General features: G+C 51.7%; 6 protein-coding genes across 6 annotated transcripts; 2 read left to right on the forward strand and 4 right to left on the reverse strand.

Annotated features, from left to right (window-relative positions):
* The first annotated feature begins 3,086 nt into the window (after positions 1-3,086).
* On the forward strand, positions 3,087-4,503 carry HETIRDRAFT_442605 (uncharacterized protein). The gene is made up of 4 exons (XM_009554659.1): positions 3,087-3,372; positions 3,434-3,704; positions 3,764-3,935; positions 3,993-4,503. Exons 1-3 carry the CDS (start codon positions 3,165-3,167, stop codon positions 3,915-3,917), a joined length of 633 nt encoding a protein of 210 aa, XP_009552954.1. The 5' UTR covers positions 3,087-3,164; the 3' UTR covers positions 3,918-3,935; positions 3,993-4,503.
* On the forward strand, positions 4,135-4,391 carry HETIRDRAFT_423213 (uncharacterized protein; the record flags this gene model as incomplete). The annotated part of the gene is made up of 2 exons (XM_009554660.1): positions 4,135-4,251; positions 4,323-4,391. The coding sequence occupies 2 exons, from the start codon at positions 4,135-4,137 to the stop codon at positions 4,389-4,391; spliced, it is 186 nt and encodes a 61-aa protein (XP_009552955.1).
* An 846-nt stretch (positions 4,504-5,349) lies between the features above and the next one.
* HETIRDRAFT_482290 (uncharacterized protein) lies at positions 5,350-7,131 on the reverse strand. The gene is made up of 9 exons (XM_009554661.1): positions 6,863-7,131; positions 6,735-6,805; positions 6,472-6,680; positions 6,348-6,412; positions 6,065-6,292; positions 5,944-6,014; positions 5,672-5,880; positions 5,548-5,612; positions 5,350-5,481 (listed from the first exon to the last, which is right to left on the reverse strand). The coding sequence occupies exons 1-9, from the start codon at positions 6,970-6,972 to the stop codon at positions 5,412-5,414; spliced, it is 1,098 nt and encodes a 365-aa protein (XP_009552956.1). The 5' UTR covers positions 6,973-7,131; the 3' UTR covers positions 5,350-5,411.
* A 1,302-nt stretch (positions 7,132-8,433) lies between these two features.
* On the reverse strand, positions 8,434-9,058 carry HETIRDRAFT_243832 (uncharacterized protein; the record flags this gene model as incomplete). Its single annotated transcript, XM_009554662.1, has 3 exons — positions 8,434-8,599; positions 8,714-8,879; positions 8,980-9,058. Coding segments are annotated over 3 exons (411 nt in total), but the record flags the coding sequence as incomplete, so codon positions are not given.
* Positions 9,059-10,385: 1,327 nt separating this feature from the next.
* HETIRDRAFT_423215 (uncharacterized protein) lies at positions 10,386-11,432 on the reverse strand (the record flags this gene model as incomplete). The annotated part of the gene is made up of 3 exons (XM_009554663.1): positions 10,386-10,450; positions 10,519-10,679; positions 10,735-11,432. 3 exons carry the CDS (start codon positions 11,430-11,432, stop codon positions 10,386-10,388), a joined length of 924 nt encoding a protein of 307 aa, XP_009552958.1.
* An 816-nt stretch (positions 11,433-12,248) lies between these two features.
* Positions 12,249-16,555, reverse strand: HETIRDRAFT_461359 (uncharacterized protein). The gene is made up of 8 exons (XM_009554664.1): positions 16,358-16,555; positions 16,241-16,258; positions 15,959-16,069; positions 14,729-15,835; positions 14,510-14,579; positions 13,456-14,446; positions 13,192-13,395; positions 12,249-13,109 (listed from the first exon to the last, which is right to left on the reverse strand). The coding sequence occupies exons 1-8, from the start codon at positions 16,450-16,452 to the stop codon at positions 12,550-12,552; spliced, it is 3,156 nt and encodes a 1,051-aa protein (XP_009552959.1). The 5' UTR covers positions 16,453-16,555; the 3' UTR covers positions 12,249-12,549.
* Between the last annotated feature and the right edge of the window lie 132 nt (positions 16,556-16,687).

The following is a 16,687-nucleotide window of genomic DNA, read 5'->3' on the forward strand; positions in this document are numbered from 1 at the left end:
AAAAAGGGCCGCCACCGAAGTTGAACATGGATCAAACACGAGGCATTTGGTTCTGTAGGCGCGCCTCATCAATATCCGTCAACAACGCGCCCGCGTCCGTCCTTCCTCCTCGTCACGAGACCGCGGCCGCTCTTTCTAACACCGCGGCCCTCCGAGCTCCCCCTCGGAATTTTCGTCATATCTTTTCCGCAGGGTTTCCGTCACAACTGGCAACATGCATATTGACTGGAGTGTATATACGCTGCATCTGCAGCTTCTCCATGTTCTCGGAATCATTAGTCTCTTCGCAGTGAGTCTACATAGTTGTCCTGAAGGCTACCATCGGTGCCAAGTGACGACTCTCGATAGTGGAGTAGACCCTCACAAAAGTGATGATCAACCGACGTTCGAATTTTGTCTGTACAATTAGGAGTTGATCATTTAAGCGAGTTGTGTCAGTTCCGTCCATAGATGGGCGACAGTGCAGACATCGCCGTTTATTGAATATTGAGACGGAGCGCTTTAGCAGGAAGATCAATGGGCTAGATCAGGAGCAGACGAATCGCAGCAGTACAGCTGAGCGATGCACAATTTCGCCCACATCACCCGAGAAACGCACCACAGTCGAGTAACAAGATCTCCAACGTGCGCGGTAGTCGTGGTCGCACTGCGCTCCAAATCTGCGGAAGTCAACTGAGGAGCTGTACAAGGTTGCAGAAGAGGCTTTGCATAAGCTAGCAGCGTTTCACTGTGAGTCAAAACTAGCCCTGGAGCGCCATGTCGACTGTCAATCTGGCCACGAGTCCCACGAAGAGCAGCACCGTCTGCGAGCTGCTGGAAAGACGTGGCTCTACTGTGGTAGGGCATAGATGTCTTGTGAACCTCAACGGCGCGGCGGCTCCCAAGCGCTTGGAAATTTTACCGATGTATTTCCAGGCCTCGGTCGTGGTCAACCTAGGCGGACTCGGAGAGTCGTGCCCATAGATCTAGAATTCCCATCCTCGAGTGGGAACAGAGGTAGCCCAATAGAACAAAGGACCGGCCCAGTACAAAATCCACAGTCGGAATTGAGAGAGTGCCAAGCATTGAGTACGCATGTTCACCTATTGCAAAAACAGCATGTGAACCGCAAGACGCAAGCCGACAGGCACAAGACGCAACCGACGGAAAGAAGCGCAAAGGAGAGACTCTCCAGCAAGCGACACAATTTTGAATGAGGTCCGTGCAATTAGACATCCGCGGAGGACCAGAGGCGGCGCTGCTGTCAAAGGAACGAGCGCATACCAAGAAGTCGAAGCTGCTGACAAGGTATCGGCAATGAGCGGGACAGTCCTCGGACTCATCTTTGACAATTTGACGGACGGTTCGAAGCGGGATCCAAACTTTGTGGATAACTGAGTCGATTGAATGACTGAGAGGGAGAGCTCGATGTGAATGTCGGTGGTTTGACGCTTGCTTATGGATGCGGCGAAAGAACCTGCGGCACAGGATAGATCTTCCAACATATCAACGTGACAATTAACAGGGACTTGTGAGACGATCAATCAAGTCAGACCTTGTTTTGTAATGTGCCATTCGCGTAGGATAGGAAGAGACATCACCTGTGTTGACGAGCTGCCAGCTCGGAGACAAGCTGCACGCGAGGAGTAGATATATTTTTGAGGCACCCCTCCGCTTGAGGAAAAAGGGCAGGAAGAATATAAATACGCTATATGGACGCCCGCAACGTTGTGTTAGACTCGGATCAAAGAGCTCCTGGATTGTCAGCGATTGCATGGACGTGTCGAATACATTGAATTTGGCGTTACGGGAGACACAATTTCAAGAGTAAGATGACGAACATCTCGGAGGCACACAAAATAACACGATGTGCTATCAGATGCATAAACGACATCAGAGAGCACATGTAGGCTACTCACCTGTTAGGCACAAAGGGAGCTCCTCCATGGAGGATCGATTCCTACTCGCAGGTAAACAGAGCTACCGATGTGGACCAAATCATACATTTGAACTTCTTATGGTATACAATATGGACCAAGAAAGAGGCTCTACTAGGACCCGAGAGAATGCATACACCTCTGCGCCGTCTAAACTGCAGGTTTTGAAATCTGCTCGTGCAATCATGCCCTTCAAACAGAGATGGTTCGGACCATCTGTATGGGCGGGTTCTCAAAGGTTATGTTCTTTCTGTTTGTGGAGAGGTGGATGTGATTCGACGAGAGAGAGGAAGTCAGGGAGGATTCAATGAGGGCTGCAGGTATGCCATAATAACAAATGAGATGCTTCCATTATGTCAGTTTGTCAAGTTTTCGACATGAGAAAACCGAATCAAGGGTCTCACCAAGCCCAGGTCAAATGTGGATGGAAGGAAACTTCGGGTAGAGAATGAAGCAAGGTCTTAGAGTGGCCATCATTCGAGTCAAGCGGTGAGCGCCACGGCCTCGACGACTTTGATGACGTTATTCAAATCTTCTCTCCGACTGCCCTCACAACACATCTGAGTGGGCACTAGTCATGAGTAGCACTGATAGTAAGTGATCACCAGCAAAAGCTCAACCATGTACTCAACGAGTCTCAATAACTTCTTTGATGCTCTAGCCGGCTACACGAAAATGATTTTTTGTCGGAGTAAGGCGAGTTGCCTGAAATTCTTCCGATAATTTTTCTCGACGTCGTGTCTTCCGAATACGGGAAGCCGTAGGACGCCATTTGTGGTCTGTTCCTTAATTAATACATCAGGTCAGGTCTCGCGTCACTTCCAGACTGCACCGATGCAGCCGATCCTGGCTTTCGTGCTCTCGTTTGACATGACGTTGATCAACGACATTCCACTGACTTTGATGCCAAATTTTAGGCATACTTCGCACCACAAGGTGAAATGCGGCTTCTATTATGTTCCTGTTTCAATCTTGCACAGCGGAGAAGGTGCGGCGGGAGATGATATGTGCGGTGTCCGTCCATAACAGAGGCGACTCGCAAGGTTGCGCTACGGGCTACGCGATTTGTTTATCCGTCACAGATCGCTTGTAAGCATGCTCTGGCTTGGCAGCTTAATAGCAGGCCCTATCCGCTATATAACCCGCCTCTTGCTGGCTTGCTGTTTCCTCACCTCGTCCAGTCTCATCTCTGCGAGCTCTTGCATTTTGATCATTCGCTCTCGCACTTCGAGGTCTACACATCCCACCATGTTCTCTTTCACCAAGATCACCTCCTTCGCTGTCCTCGCCTTGGGCACCTTCGCCTCCGTGTCTGCACTGCCCACCGTCAAGGACGTTGCGCCCGCAGTTGTGGCCGCCCCAGTCGTTGTCCCTAAGACGGTCATCCAAGAGCGCGATGGCAATACCGTTGCGACCATCTTTGCAAGCCTGAACGTACAGCTTGAGCCTGTTCTGTGTATGTTACTTTCCTCGCCTTCGTTTGTTCCGAAATTAAATGATTATCTGATATATCTCAGCTGGCCTTTCCGGGGCCAAGGACGCCGCCACTGTTCAGTCGGGAGTCACTGAGGTGACCTCGTTGATCCAGTCAGCGACGACGTCTTTGTCGGGCCTCGTCGGGCAGCCGCAAGCTCAGGTACTCGTCAAGCTGGACGGGAGTGGTCTCCTCAGCGTTGGCGACGTTGCGGGCCTTGTCGGAGGGCTGTTGAATACTGTGTTCGGTGTTCTTGGGCCCCTTACGACGGGTTCAGGTGCGGTTGGCACTCTCGGTCTCCTCACCCCTCTTCTGTCCGTATCTCTCCCGGTAGAACGATGCGTGGCTTTTGCTGATCGAGTCTGCCATGTAGGTCTGTTGTGGAGACGCTCTTGAGCGTCGTGGTGACGCTGCTTGGAACCACGGTGTCGTCCCTGCTGAGTTCCCTCCTACCGCTCATCCTTGGGCTCGTTCCTCAGATTTTGAGCCTCGTCCTTTCCCTTCTTTTGGGATTACTCGGCCTCTAAGGTCGTTTGGACACTACGGTGAGCTTTTTTATATGACGCGTCGCAAAAACCGAAAACTCACATTCATTTGAGCAGAATGCATCAGACTCATGAAACGGGCGGAAGTCTTATTTTGAAGGTCACTTGTCGATGTCATGGTCTCATACTCACTCACGCTTTGTAACGATCAATTGAATTTCGCTCTCTGGGTTTTGTGTTGATTGCATTCGCTTGCATTATGAGAGCCGCCGATAATCGCATACACTCCTCCCACTCCTTCGATAACGACATCGTGGCGACTTTCATGCTTGCGCTTCTCTATTTGTGTCATAAATCTCCTTTTCTCGCGACTTCAGTTTGTACATTGTGAATGTATCCTGCAAGAAATTTTTCATCTAATCTTCAAGTTCAGCTTAACCACTACAGACAATCCGATTGGAAACTTTGGCACAACCCGGTCAGCCATTTACATTCTACCGAAGTTTTGCTGTTTGACACACTTCTTGGATTGCTGGCGAGAACACCTTTCGTGTTACTACCCGAATTTATCCGTAGCGATGTGAATGTACAACGTCTTCCTGGAGGACACCGGGAGGACTTGCTCTCCTCGTACGCTCGCAAAGAAGCTCTCACATTGTTTCCATTCCCACAACATCAGATCAACCAAGTTTCCCATATATGTTTCCACGACGGGTGGTGATCCAGAGCCAGTCACATAGTGTCCTTCGCTTCGTCAATCTTCGGATCCGCCTACAAAGGCATGTCCGTTCTCCTTTTGGCACCATTCCGGTCCCTTGTGATCTTTCCGCGCGTCATGAGCGGGTATACCCCAGAATCGTGTCGATTGCTCAACCAAGTTGGGTGCTAGATAAGGTCAGGAACGAGTCAATCTCAGCTGCTCTCCGTAATGTGTAAAAATGATGCTCGTCCTCATATTTAAGCTATCAGGAGCTCTCCGGACTCGAAAAACGACCAGCCGATCCCCTCGCAGGAAGCAAATTTGATTCCTCGAAGTCGTTATGTTGGCCGTTGAGTTGACTGGAGGTAGCGGGCACCAAGAAGCACCGTGCTAGCGAGAGGCTTCAATTTATAACGAACCTGAGAGTAGTGGGCGCTCCCGGCGGGTTCGCGTCAGGCTGATAGAGGTTTGAACACTCCAACCGATGTCGACAACATGTTCAAAGCAGACATGCTAGTGAGATGCACGCCTGGCAAATTTGGAATATGTTTGTACCCGCTCGACTCCAATGCTGAATACATGATATGCCTTGATAGAAACGAATGTTCTTAGCAAGATTGCGGCGCTGGATGATTTTGGCGGTGTCGGAAGATGCTGTTTACTGTCCGCTCCCTATCCTGTGTTGTCCGGATCGAAGATTTAACGCCCTTGCGAAGTCCCCTTCCTCAAAGCTTAGCCTTTCGTGAAGGACCTGGCTATTCTTTACAAGCGCAAAGATGACTTTCGAACCAATTCAATTCCATAGGTAGAGAAGATCAAGCACAGGAAATCCATCCTTATACAACTCCCTTGGAAACAGCACCAGCGTTCTTCTTGTCTGTTGCAATATTCTTGTCGAGCTTCGTTCTGATTAAAAAAAAAAGTAGGGCATCAGTAACGTGAAAAACATAACTCAGAACAAGGGCGACATACTGCTCCTCGGTCAACTTTGTCTGGAGGCTAGACGTATCGCCACCGGCTGCCTGAGCAACTGCCATCTAAGCGAGGCAACTCTGGTTAGCATTGAATTGAGTAAGCGACATCGAGAGGGACGAGCCTTGATCTTGATGGCCTGGACCTCGCCCGTCAACTTCAACACCTTGTTCTTGATCTTGCCGTTCGACAGAGCATCGGCATCGGCACCAGTGGCAGCATCAATCGCAGGGTTGAACTGGTCGGTCTCGGCAGCCTCAGCGAGCTTGCGCATCGACTCTACGGTATCGGCGGCATCGCCAACAGTGGCAAGGTCAACGCCGGCAAAAGGGTCTATGATCATTACTGTGGGTCAAAGCACTATTCCAAGTCAATGCACGCGTTCACTCCACATACCAACGAAGACGGCATTGGCTTCAGCCTCAGCGTTTCCAGCGACACCGTCAGAGATCTGGAAGTCGGGGTATCTGCAAGAATTTGTTTAATTATACAGAAATATGCTGCTTGTCAGACTCACGCCTTGGCAGTGAACACGGCACCAGAAGCGGCGGCGGCGGCGTTCGTCTCGGTCGCGGCAGCGCTGGAAGTCGTGCTGGACGCTGCTGCAGCCTTGGTACTTGCTAAACTGGTAGATGCCGCTGCAGCCTCCGTGTTTGATGCGCTGCTGGAGCTGCTGCCAACGACGCCCTTTGAAGCAGCGCCCGTATTCTTCTTATCCGTAGCGATGTTGGTATCAAGCTTCTTCCTGGAGTTCAAAAGCCTTCAGACCGGGAATGAACAAGAAGGCGAGTGATACGTACTGCTCTGTGGCAAGCTTTGTTTCAAGGTCAGACGTGTCATCCCCAGCAGCTTGCGCAACTGCGAGCTAGCAGAGGTCAAGGACGTAAGCACGGGTCGAGTATCAAGTGGATGACTAGAACGGACTTTGATCTTGATCGCCTGAGTTTCGCCGGTTAGCTTTAGAACCTTGTTCTTGATCTTCCCATTCTGAAGAGCAGTCGCATCAGCGCCAGTAGCAGCTGCGATTGCAGGGTTGAATTGGTCGGTTTCAGCAGCTTCAGCGAGCTTGCGCATGGACTCCACAGTCGCTGCGTCGGCTCCAACAGTGGCAAGGTCAACCCCGTTAAAAGGGTCTGTTTGAATAGCGTGAGCATTATTGACAATCGAGCCATCGGACTTCGACTCACCGACAAAGACGGCGTTAGCTTCTGCCTGAGCATTTCCCGCCACACCGTCAGAGATCTGGAACGACGCATAGCTGAGGAAACCGTTCGTCAGAATAGGGCGGAAGAGATGGAGTAAAAATGGGACTTACTCCTGGGCAGCAAACGCTCTGCGGAACACACTTCGGCTGGCAATGGGTGCAGCGGAAACATAGCCTGCGAGAACAGGTGCCAACATGGCGAACAAGGCAAGACGGACCATAATTGAGATTTGAAAGCGCAGGATCACAAAGAGTCAAATGTGACAAAAGTATGAAGGGATCGCACAGCGACGGACAAATGGCAAGCTGGTGGAATTGAACGGCTGAAATGAAAGACAGGTAGAAGAAAGAATGGAGATCACCCTCAAGGCGAAAGAAAGAGAACAAGCAAGGGAATGGGGAACAGTTGGTCGAAAGCCTTTATAAAGGCCCGGATACAGCCCGGATGAGTCGACAACTTCTCGCAACATGGCAACGTCTAGAGGATCATCTCTCCGACTTGGCAGAGACCTCATGGAGGCCAAGAAAAATTCTCGATCATCACCTTTTGGGGGCATCCATCTGAAAAGGACCTTATACAGTGCATTCACCGACCGGTGGATGTCTAAGATTATAGGATTGAAGCATATAGGGTCTAAGACATATCTCTATTAATCTATTTTCGAAAAATGGCGAGAGGACGCTTTTCAGACACAGAAATGTGGCACTCACCTCGCCTGTTCGTCGAAGTACCGATTATGTGTTACGTACGAAGGCACCCATGGCTAGACGCTCTTGGCAGCAATCGCTGGAGGTTGCCGTCATGCCGAAGCCGTGGGAATGATGGGGAACCTTGACTTATTTCACACATCCAAGGCAAGTTTGCCGTTGCTGACCTCAAGAGCTAATAGGTCAGAACGATTAGGAGCAACTTAACGAGGCATAGCAATCAAAAAATATGCATAGAGAAAGATGCAATGCAACTCTTGGACATCTATTTGCAAAAATCCACTCATATACCTCACAGCCCTGGCCTACACTCCAGCCGGTTCAGCTGCCGTCGTCGGGCAATTTGTTAAATTAGTGAGCTCGACGTTGCTCCAATCCGCTGTGTCACTCGCTTCTTCCTCGCTCCACTCAATTGAGCTAGCAGTAGTGTGATATACTTGTCTGCGAGGGTGGTTATTGGCGAGTGGAGGATTGCGAGACAGGGTCGTAACATCTAGGAGTGTTTGATCATCGCGTAGTAAGAGGCGGCGGGGGTTGAGGAGGAGACGGGAACCCTGTTGCTCAAAGTATGAGTACATTGTGAGCCTTGGAATGAAGGTGAATGCATCATGTGTACGGAAAAGTGACTAGCAAGCGAATGACAGGACGTACAGCAAATGAAAGGACCACGAAGAGCCAGCTGGTCATCGAAGTACGAAGTGAACACATAATGCATCAAAAAGAGTAAGTTGTGGTTGGAGGACGAGAAAGGCATGTCAGGAACAAATGAGTCAGGAGAAAGGTAAAGATGGACGCGACGCACTTCCAACAGATTCCTACAAGTAAAGAATGCAAGACTGCATACAGGATCAGATTGACGAGCATTGCCGCTAAGCACACCCCGACACGCCGGCCGCCAGAGCGAGAGAGAGCATGGGAAATCAGATTGTGATCATTCAAGTATCACGTAAAGCAGGAAGAACAAGATGCGCACCGAAAATCAGCACAAATGCCCACGTCCCGTCACGCAAGAACTGGCGAATAATCGAGCTCATGTTCCACATTGATCTACAGGAACCAAGCGCGTGCTCGTGGGCGGTACTCAGGAGCCTGACAATCGTGAGTCCAAAGAGGAGAGTCTGGAATACAAGGGATATGATCCTGATGATCACAATTTCAATAAGCGGGCATTCCTCTGTGGATAAACAAAGAGGAGGAATAATGACATAGAATTCATCGGAAGTTATGGGGTTGAATGAAGAGACGAAGGCGCACCAATACGCAATGAACATTCTAGGTGTCTGAGTGACTTCACAGGTGGCATCGACAACGATTTGCGGAGAGACGATTGCGTTGACAGCGGACATCGCTGCGATCTCTGCGACGAGAAGGGTGAGGAGAAGGACCAGGAGCAGCCGGGAGCAAGCGTAAAGGGCGTAGACTGAATGTAGATGGCTTCGACGTTAGTTGTGAGCGTGCAATGCGAGAGGAGAAGGCAAATAACATTTCAGGCATTGAGGAAGCTCATGATCTTTACGCACCGCGAAGTAGTAAGACACCGTCGACAGAGGAGATGAGAATCTGGATTGCAGCGCTTTGGAAAACAACCCATACGTGGCACTCAGAGGGACTAAAATGTCGACCGTTCGTGGAATACATATCAAGAGCAAGGAGAACACTTGCGACGATGATAGGAAATTTAGAAGTGGGAACTCGTTGAAGGCGAAAAGACAATAGACGTACAGCTGGACCGCGTAAGCAAAGTAACGGCAGACAACATAGAGAAGCGTGGCGAATGACCACCTTGTCCTGTAGTGATTCAAGATGAGTGAGCGGCTACTCCCTGGAAATGATCCCGAAAATGATCTGAGTGGGGTAGAAGCTCAGACATACATCCATATGTATTTGACCTACATGTATCATCAATGTGAGAATTTTCCTTTGCTTTTAAGCGAAAGGCACGAGATTTACCTCGTCCACGATCGTGAAAAGGATATCATAAGTCAAAAGTGTAACAGATGCCACTGGATACGCAAATTAACACGTGCGTTGCTTCATAGAGACAGATGAATACCTTGATTATAAGCGATGTACATTGCGTTCCTTTTGTCCAGTAGCTCCGGGACGAGTTGAAGTGAGATGGGCATGATGTGGATAACGACAGGTGATACGGCAGAACAGAGCCGATATCGAAAGGTGGGAAAACCGGATGGTAAGCCCTTCATGGTCACGTCTCGACGTCTACTATGAGGGCGGTCGAAGCAGAAGGGTTATTAGGCGCCTTGTGCAGGGTACAGGGTCGGCACTTATTCCATAGGCTGATCATGAAAAAAATTGAAGGCTGTTGTTGAGCACTCATCAGGAGGAGAAGGTGAGGGCATAGCTTCCATTCATGGCTTATGACGTCTCACATCACCAGTCAACAGTGTAGCTCTCCCTGTCGTGATTGTAGTGTGCAGGTAGAATCACATTCGAATGTGTTGTCTGGTCGCTCAAGGAGAGAATGTTATTGTTTAGAATGTTTGCTAGGAACAACAAGATAAACTGTAGCGGATACGCTTCCTATATATTGAGCAAACTCGGAACAGGAGCGGCAACCTATATAAAGTGCTCGTGAGAACACTCAACGAGCATTGTTCATTTACACTCACCGGAATCGAATGGGATCTTCAGTACAGCTTCAGCTGCACAACAACCGACCGGTGGTGTGGGAAGTTGACCGGCGCGATACAGACTAGCACAAGAAGCGATGCGCAATTGCAGTACTCCACATGTTCGGAAAGCACAGGAGCGAGGTAGAGCTGACGGCGGAACGGCAATAGGAACGCTGAATGCTATGCTCAGCACAACAGATGATCCGGATCACAGTTATGTATACGATGCTTGAATAGAGAGCGATCGATGTGGGAACTTTTTCTTTCTTTCGAAACACGCAATAATTGGCGGTTCAACGAGAACGTACAAAGCCTGCAATAGGTGCACCGCTATCCCTCCGGAATACACCGACGTTTGCTGTCGAATTTAAAAAAAGAAAGGAAGATCAGAGAGTGCACAGACCAGAAACTAAGGTTCTTCCTCACCTGGCTTACGCCCCCATCCCTGAGCCTTTTTGCCGCCCTTCAAAGCCAGAGCGCGAGACAAAAAGCGGTCAATTCGCACTGGAGGGGCAACCGTACCCCGAATGGATGTGTATGAATCTGTGTGTATCTTATTTGAAGGCAGAACACGGATTGTCCGTGTTCTGGTATTACATTTGGATTAATCTCTTCGACAGAGTATTTGCAAGAAGTGCTCACCCAAGAACGACATCTTTTGGCTTGTTGTTGACCCGTTTTCGCTTTTTGAGTGCCTTTTGGGTGTTTGTCGGTTTTGTTTGTGAAGATGTGCGAAGCGCGGGTGATGATTTTGCGAAGGCGGATGTAAAGAGGTGGTCTGGGAGATATTTAGAGCTAGGAGGTAGTGTGTACTCTTGCTCGGAATCCATAAACGCATCTTCCTCACTGGATACCTCTTTGTTATTGTCGGATGGCACAAGCTCCTGGTCTTCGTCCAAGTCATTAGCACTTTCGCTTCCACCCTCCTCGGTTCCATCTTCTTCGTCAATGCCGTGTTCCGACCCAACATCTTCGTCGTCCTCTTCTGCCATACCTGACTCGCCCTCTTCCTCACTCTCGTCCAACTCGCCTTCAGCCTCATCCACCGCCCTAGCCATTCTCGCCTCCAACCTGCTGTGATCCTTATCCCATTTACCCTCCTCACTATGCTCATGCGTGTTGCTTCCTGCCTCCTTGACGAGACGCTCCTTTCCCTTGGTCCCTCCACGGATAACGGCCCGTTCCTTGAGATGCCTATCCCTCAACCTGTTTCTCTCCTTCAACTTAGATTTCTCCGCTGCACGAAACGTTTCGATGTCACGCTGACGTCCTCGTGCAGTATTTTTCGACTTCGCCAGAGTGATTGCCTGGGGCGCGTCTGATTCTGAGTCAGACGACATGAGGGACTGGGAGAACGAAGGAAAGGGAGAAGAGAGGATGGTTTCAAATTTGGATTTCCTTTCTGAGAGCGCTTATCCATCTAAGCCGCCACATGAATGATCAACCTGTTGTTGTATTCGCGCAAGTGTTCTCACTCACTGGTAGCCGCACATTTATCTCACCATCCCAGCAGGGCAGCACATTTCATATTAACGCCAAATTTGCACGAATGGATGCAAAAGAACAAATGCTATTCGGGTACGGGGAATCGAGCCCCGAGCTACCGCGATTCCTATGAGGTGGCAATGTTAGCCTTTACACCATACCCGATATATGATGAGCACTTTGTGGCATTTATATTCTCATAGAGACAATTGCAAAATGCGCGAAAAGTTGTATTCACCTCCATAACTGAACAATTGGGAGCATGGGAGAAGCTTCGAAGACATCATGGCTTCACTTTTCAGAGCTCAGGCTCAAGATTAAATATGCATACCATGGCAGCCGAACATCCATATGCATAAAGAACGGAGGAATTGCCGCACCGCATGGGAATCAATCGCCGATCGCAATTCTAGCCAGAAAATAAGGATGTGTCAATTGGTATGTTGACGGCCAAGGCTAATGATTGAAAAACATAAGGTTTGACTGCCTTTTTACCGCAAACAATGAAGTCATCACAACATCGCATTGGGGTAGGCTGAGCGACAGTGGTTACACAGATTAAAATACAACATGGCGAAGATCAACGCTCGACCATGACATCGGACAGGAGATCCCACAACACCAGAAAAAAGCTCAAGAGGTAGGTTAGCGAGCATTGCACGCCGCCAAAGGGAACAGGAAAAGAACATAGTAGATGACCACAAGAATGCACCCTAGAGGAGATAAAAATACAGACACTTGTATAGCCAGCGCTTCGCACTACTCTGCTCGCACTGCGTGCAAAGAACAGTCTTTCTTGAGAAAAACTGCGGAAAATCCCAGAGAAAAACAGAAATATCCTGCCACAAATCTTTGGAAGGATACAATTTCACTTCAGTTTTTTCCAGAAAAAACTGTGCTATGCACGCAGCGTCAGCCCAACCAAGTCGACCGCGCCATTGAACCACGATCACATCTTAGGCATCGACCCGGCTATGGTGTCGCGACGAGGCCTGACAAGTTCACACTACCTCTCTGCTTGCCGCTCCCGCCGGCGCTGACACCGAACGCGTGCTCGTATAGCCCTGCGTCTGCCATGCCACCCTCGCCGAGAAAGTCGGCCTGCGAGTGGAAGAGCGCCGCCATATCCAATCCAGCAGCACCACCGTCGCCACTGATGCCGGCGCCGCCGAACAGCGCCATGATCTCCGCGGGCGTCATGCTCAGCGCACTCTCGACCGAGCCGTAGTGTGCTTGCCCTTGTGATTGCGAATGCGAGTGAGGATGGTGCGACGACGACGGGCTTGTGGGCCCAAAGGAGAGCGGTGGGACAGCGGGGCTGCCGGCGGTATTTTGATTCGGCATGGGGAGGTCGACAAACATGTTCGTCGGAGAGAACGCTTCTGAGTCTTGCGGCGGGGACTCTTGGCTGCCAGACGAGCGCGGTGCCGACGGCGTCTTTTTGCGTACCGGGCGAATCCACGGCGGGAGCGTTTTGTTGTTTTGTGGGAAGTCAACGGCAACCGCAGGCGGATCCAAAGGTATTTGAGTGACTTTTATGTCGGTTTGATTTTTGAAGAGTAGAAAACGACAAGTTCAGCTTCACGTGAAGACTGACACAAGCAATACACTCACTTCGGCAAAATTCTTCCATCAAATCGCCCGAGCGTAGCCCGCACACGTACCGATTGCTGAATCGGCGCAGCAGCCCAACGCAGGACCGCAGCGCGTTGAGCGCGGGGGCGATGAGTGGGCGAAGCGCGTCGGCCTGACAGTTGAGCAGGAAAGCGACGAGCGTGCGGCCAGCCTGCGTAAGCTGATGAATGACATGCACGCCATCTGGACATCTCATCGCCGTCAGTCAATATGAACACCACCAGATAGAGAAATAACACGCACAGTACGTCATTAATCCCTTCGTCGCGATCTGCAGATGCGCAGAGACAATTTGCAGAGCGCACGCGTGCGCGACCCGCATTGCCTGGCACTCGCCCTCGCCCTGTTCCATCTCGCCCACTTCTGCGCGTTCCGCGACCATCTCCGAGAACCGATGGCGCATAATCAGCATGCGCACGAATGCTGCCAAGCACGCGATCCGCTCCGCGTGCGTCACGCGAATCACATCCGTGCTCGCCTCCGTCTCAGGCGTGTGCCGCCAGTGCACCGGGACTGATGCGCATGCCTCTTCGAGCAGCCCTTCTTCCTCCCGTAATCCCTTGTGCCGCCGGAACCCGACGAGGATAGACGTCGCACGCGAAAGGAACGCATCGCCAGCGCCGAACGACTTGGGTGGAGGCGTGTCGAGCACGGACTCAAGCACAACGAAGAGCCGCAGCACGCACACGAACGCGCCCATTCGGCTCGGCGTGTCCTGTGGCTGCGGCCCGATGCCCTCGTGCGTGATGAACTCATCGTCGACCGCAGCAGGCTCGCCAACGTCGCAGTCTCGCAGTCTGATCATTGGCGGCCGGCCAAAATGCGCGGACGCCTGCTTATCCCACACATAAACACACCAGAACGTACGCCGGCGGATCTCGTCCTCGATCGGATCGAAGATGTCGTACGCGTCCGATGAGCGGTGTAGGCCCGCATCAAGTGAAAGTGTGATAGACTCAGAGAGGAGAGCGAACGCTCTTGAAAGCTTGCCCCACCCGACTGCGTACACACCAGCAACGAGCACGCCCTGCACTGTGTAAACTGTCGGGCGGTCTGCTGCGGGCAGTGTGCGTAGGCGCGAGAAGAGCTCAAACCATTGTGTGCCAGAGGAGATGCCGTCGCTCGGGTCCGCGCGGACGCGCGGGTCGTCGATGTGCCGCGATGCAAGGCAGCATACAGCAACGATGAATGCTGCGAAGCCCGGCTCGCCCCACTTTTGCGGATTACCATAATCCTGTGGTAAGGACGTTTAGTCTGTTATTAAAACAAGAGGAGGCATGTGGAAAATAAAGCTTACGTTCAAGAAGGTCGGAACATGGAGGAACGGCATGAGGTAGTAGGACGTCGAAAGGTAGCACTGAACAAGACTAAGTGTGCAAACAAAAAAAGTAGAGGTCAGCCATCATACCCCCTCGAGTAAGTGTCTGCACGCTATCATCAGGATGACAAGCTATACATAGATGTGAATGGCCAACTCCACATGACCAAGAAACGCATTCCCGAGACAGACACACACCTGTCCATTAAATCCGGCGCAATAAACGCTGTGATCAACTTCCATATCTTCTCAGGGTCGATATCCGTTCGTTTCGCCGTCCGGTCCGGGAACCACTCAGCCGCAGACGCCGAGGCTGCTGCCCTTGCGGCAGCGGCAGCAGCGGCCGCAGACGCTGATGCGGTCGACGTCTGTGGTAATGTCGTGGGCGAGGTAGCCGAAGCGGATGTAGAGGCAGAAGGGGACGTCGGGGACGTGGGCGATGTGGGCGATGCATAGGATGTCGATGTCGACGATGAAGCCCACGAATCACGACTTCGTTCCCGTGAGCGTGACTGCGAGTGAGAATGAGATGCCGGGCTCCCCTCACGCTCCATCTTCATCTGCATCTGCTGCATGTCATCCTGATCCTGCCCGTGCTGCTGGTGCGGCGGCCCGTGCCGCTCAACCAAGAGGTCTAGAATCGGGAGGCCCGACATCTCTCCCTGCCATCGCGTATACCCCTCGTCGTCCAGGTATAAATATGACGAAGAAAGCGAGAGCCGCGCTGTGTCCTCGACGAGCCGCTCGATCCCCATGCCCGTACCCATATTGTTGGCCACAAATCCGTTTCCAAAGCCACTGCCGCTACCGCCGCCGTTGCCACCCAGGGCGGGAATAAGGCCAGGATCGCCGTAGGCAGGCATACCGTAAGAAGCATTCCCCCCATAGGCATCGTGCGGGCTCGCCTGCCGCGACCGCGACTGCCCATGCCCATGTCCATGCCCGCGTCCATGCGCACTAGGCGTCGGCGTTGGTGTCGGTGCAAAATGCGTCGAGGGCCCCACAAGCGGAAACACGTTGAGCGCGGGGGGCGGTGCGGCAGACGGATATATGGGATTTTGGCCTGGGTTTTGGGCTTGACTCTGCGGATCGAAGGCCTGTGCAAGTCCGCCGTCAAAGCCTGAACCGGGCATAAGAGAGTGCTGCTGTGGTTGTTGGGGAACAGGTTGGAGCGGGTATGGCAGGGGAGATGCGTTGTTGTTATTGTGAAGGTTAGAAAGATTGACGGAGGCGAAGACGGCAGGGGGGATGGCTTGGATGAGGGATTCGAGGTGGTGCATACGGTCTTCAAGGGTCGCTGTGCGTCTAAGCGTGCATGACACATGATGTGTGCGAGACGTTTGGAATGACAATGGAAGAAGTTGATGGTAGAATTATTAGAAGCGCGCAGAATTGCAAAAGTGGTGGCGTAGGAGCGCTAGGACTCACTTTGACTTGTGCGGATGGCTGCGCTTTCCAGGCTCTTCGAACGTACAGGCGGAATTGGCGCCGAGGCAGGCCTGACAAGGGTGGCCCTCATCACACTTGATCCGTCGACGGCTGAGTTCCGTTGTACCATGTGATCATCGAGCGAGTCCAGTGGAGGTGTCAGCATCAATCGGGCGTGGGTAGGAGAAGAAGCGGGGGCAAAAGGAATGGCAATGCGACGATAGTTAGGCATGTATTCATGAGCGCACACGCAGGAGAGGGTGGGGAAAGTAAGAAACTCACCGGCACCTATCGCACGCTCTTGATCATCACACGACGATATAATGCCATTGAATCAGCAAACTCGAGCTCGGAGCCACTTTCGGTTGGATAACAAAGCTAAAGCGCAACACAACGCACCTGCTCAGCTTGAACCTGCGCTCCTTGAGGAGTGAGAGCGAAGGCTTGTCGGCGCCTCCGTTGCTTTGCTGTCCCTCGTCGGACACGGGCGGCATCGCTGGTGTCGTTCGATGCAAGCGCTTTTGCTCCTATAATATATCCCTTTCGAGTGCGTATGCGGAGTGAGTCGAAGTTGAAATCAAGATGGACGAGGACGACGATGAAGAGAGAGGTAGAGAGGGCTGGGTGGGTATGACTAATTTTCGGGTGGACGACCCCGCAGGCACCGCAAATCCCGGGTCCACCCGCGTCCGTCCCTACTCCCTCCGCTCTCACCACCAGCCTTTCAAC

The sequence above is a fragment of the Heterobasidion irregulare genome (genome assembly GCF_000320585.1).
Source record: "Heterobasidion irregulare TC 32-1 unplaced genomic scaffold scaffold_13, whole genome shotgun sequence".
NCBI classification, from domain to species: domain Eukaryota; kingdom Fungi; phylum Basidiomycota; class Agaricomycetes; order Russulales; family Bondarzewiaceae; genus Heterobasidion; species Heterobasidion irregulare.

Bases quoted from the DNA above. Each gene is read 5' to 3' on its own strand.
- HETIRDRAFT_442605 (XM_009554659.1), top strand. From the start codon at position 3,165: ATGTTCTCTTTCACCAAGATCACCTCCTTCGCTGTCCTCGCCTTGGGC. The intron at 3,373-3,433 runs GTATGTTACTTT...GATATATCTCAG, and splicing joins ACAGCTTGAGCCTGTTCTGT to CTGGCCTTTCCGGGGCCAAG. The intron at 3,705-3,763 runs GTCCGTATCTCT...TCTGCCATGTAG, and splicing joins GGTCTCCTCACCCCTCTTCT to GTCTGTTGTGGAGACGCTCT.
- HETIRDRAFT_482290 (XM_009554661.1), bottom strand. From the start codon at position 6,972: ATGGTCCGTCTTGCCTTGTTCGCCATGTTGGCACCTGTTCTCGCAGGC. The intron at 6,413-6,471 runs GTCCGTTCTAGT...GACCTCTGCTAG, and splicing joins CTCAGGCGATCAAGATCAAA to CTCGCAGTTGCGCAAGCTGC. The intron at 5,613-5,671 runs GCTCGTCCCTCT...TGCCTCGCTTAG, and splicing joins TCCAGGCCATCAAGATCAAG to ATGGCAGTTGCTCAGGCAGC.
- HETIRDRAFT_461359 (XM_009554664.1), bottom strand. From the start codon at position 16,452: ATGCCGCCCGTGTCCGACGAGGGACAGCAAAGCAACGGAGGCGCCGAC. The intron at 14,580-14,728 runs GTGTGTGTCTGT...TTGCACACTTAG, and splicing joins GCGCCGGATTTAATGGACAG to TCTTGTTCAGTGCTACCTTT. The intron at 14,447-14,509 runs GTAAGCTTTATT...TCCTTACCACAG, and splicing joins ATGTTCCGACCTTCTTGAAC to GATTATGGTAATCCGCAAAA.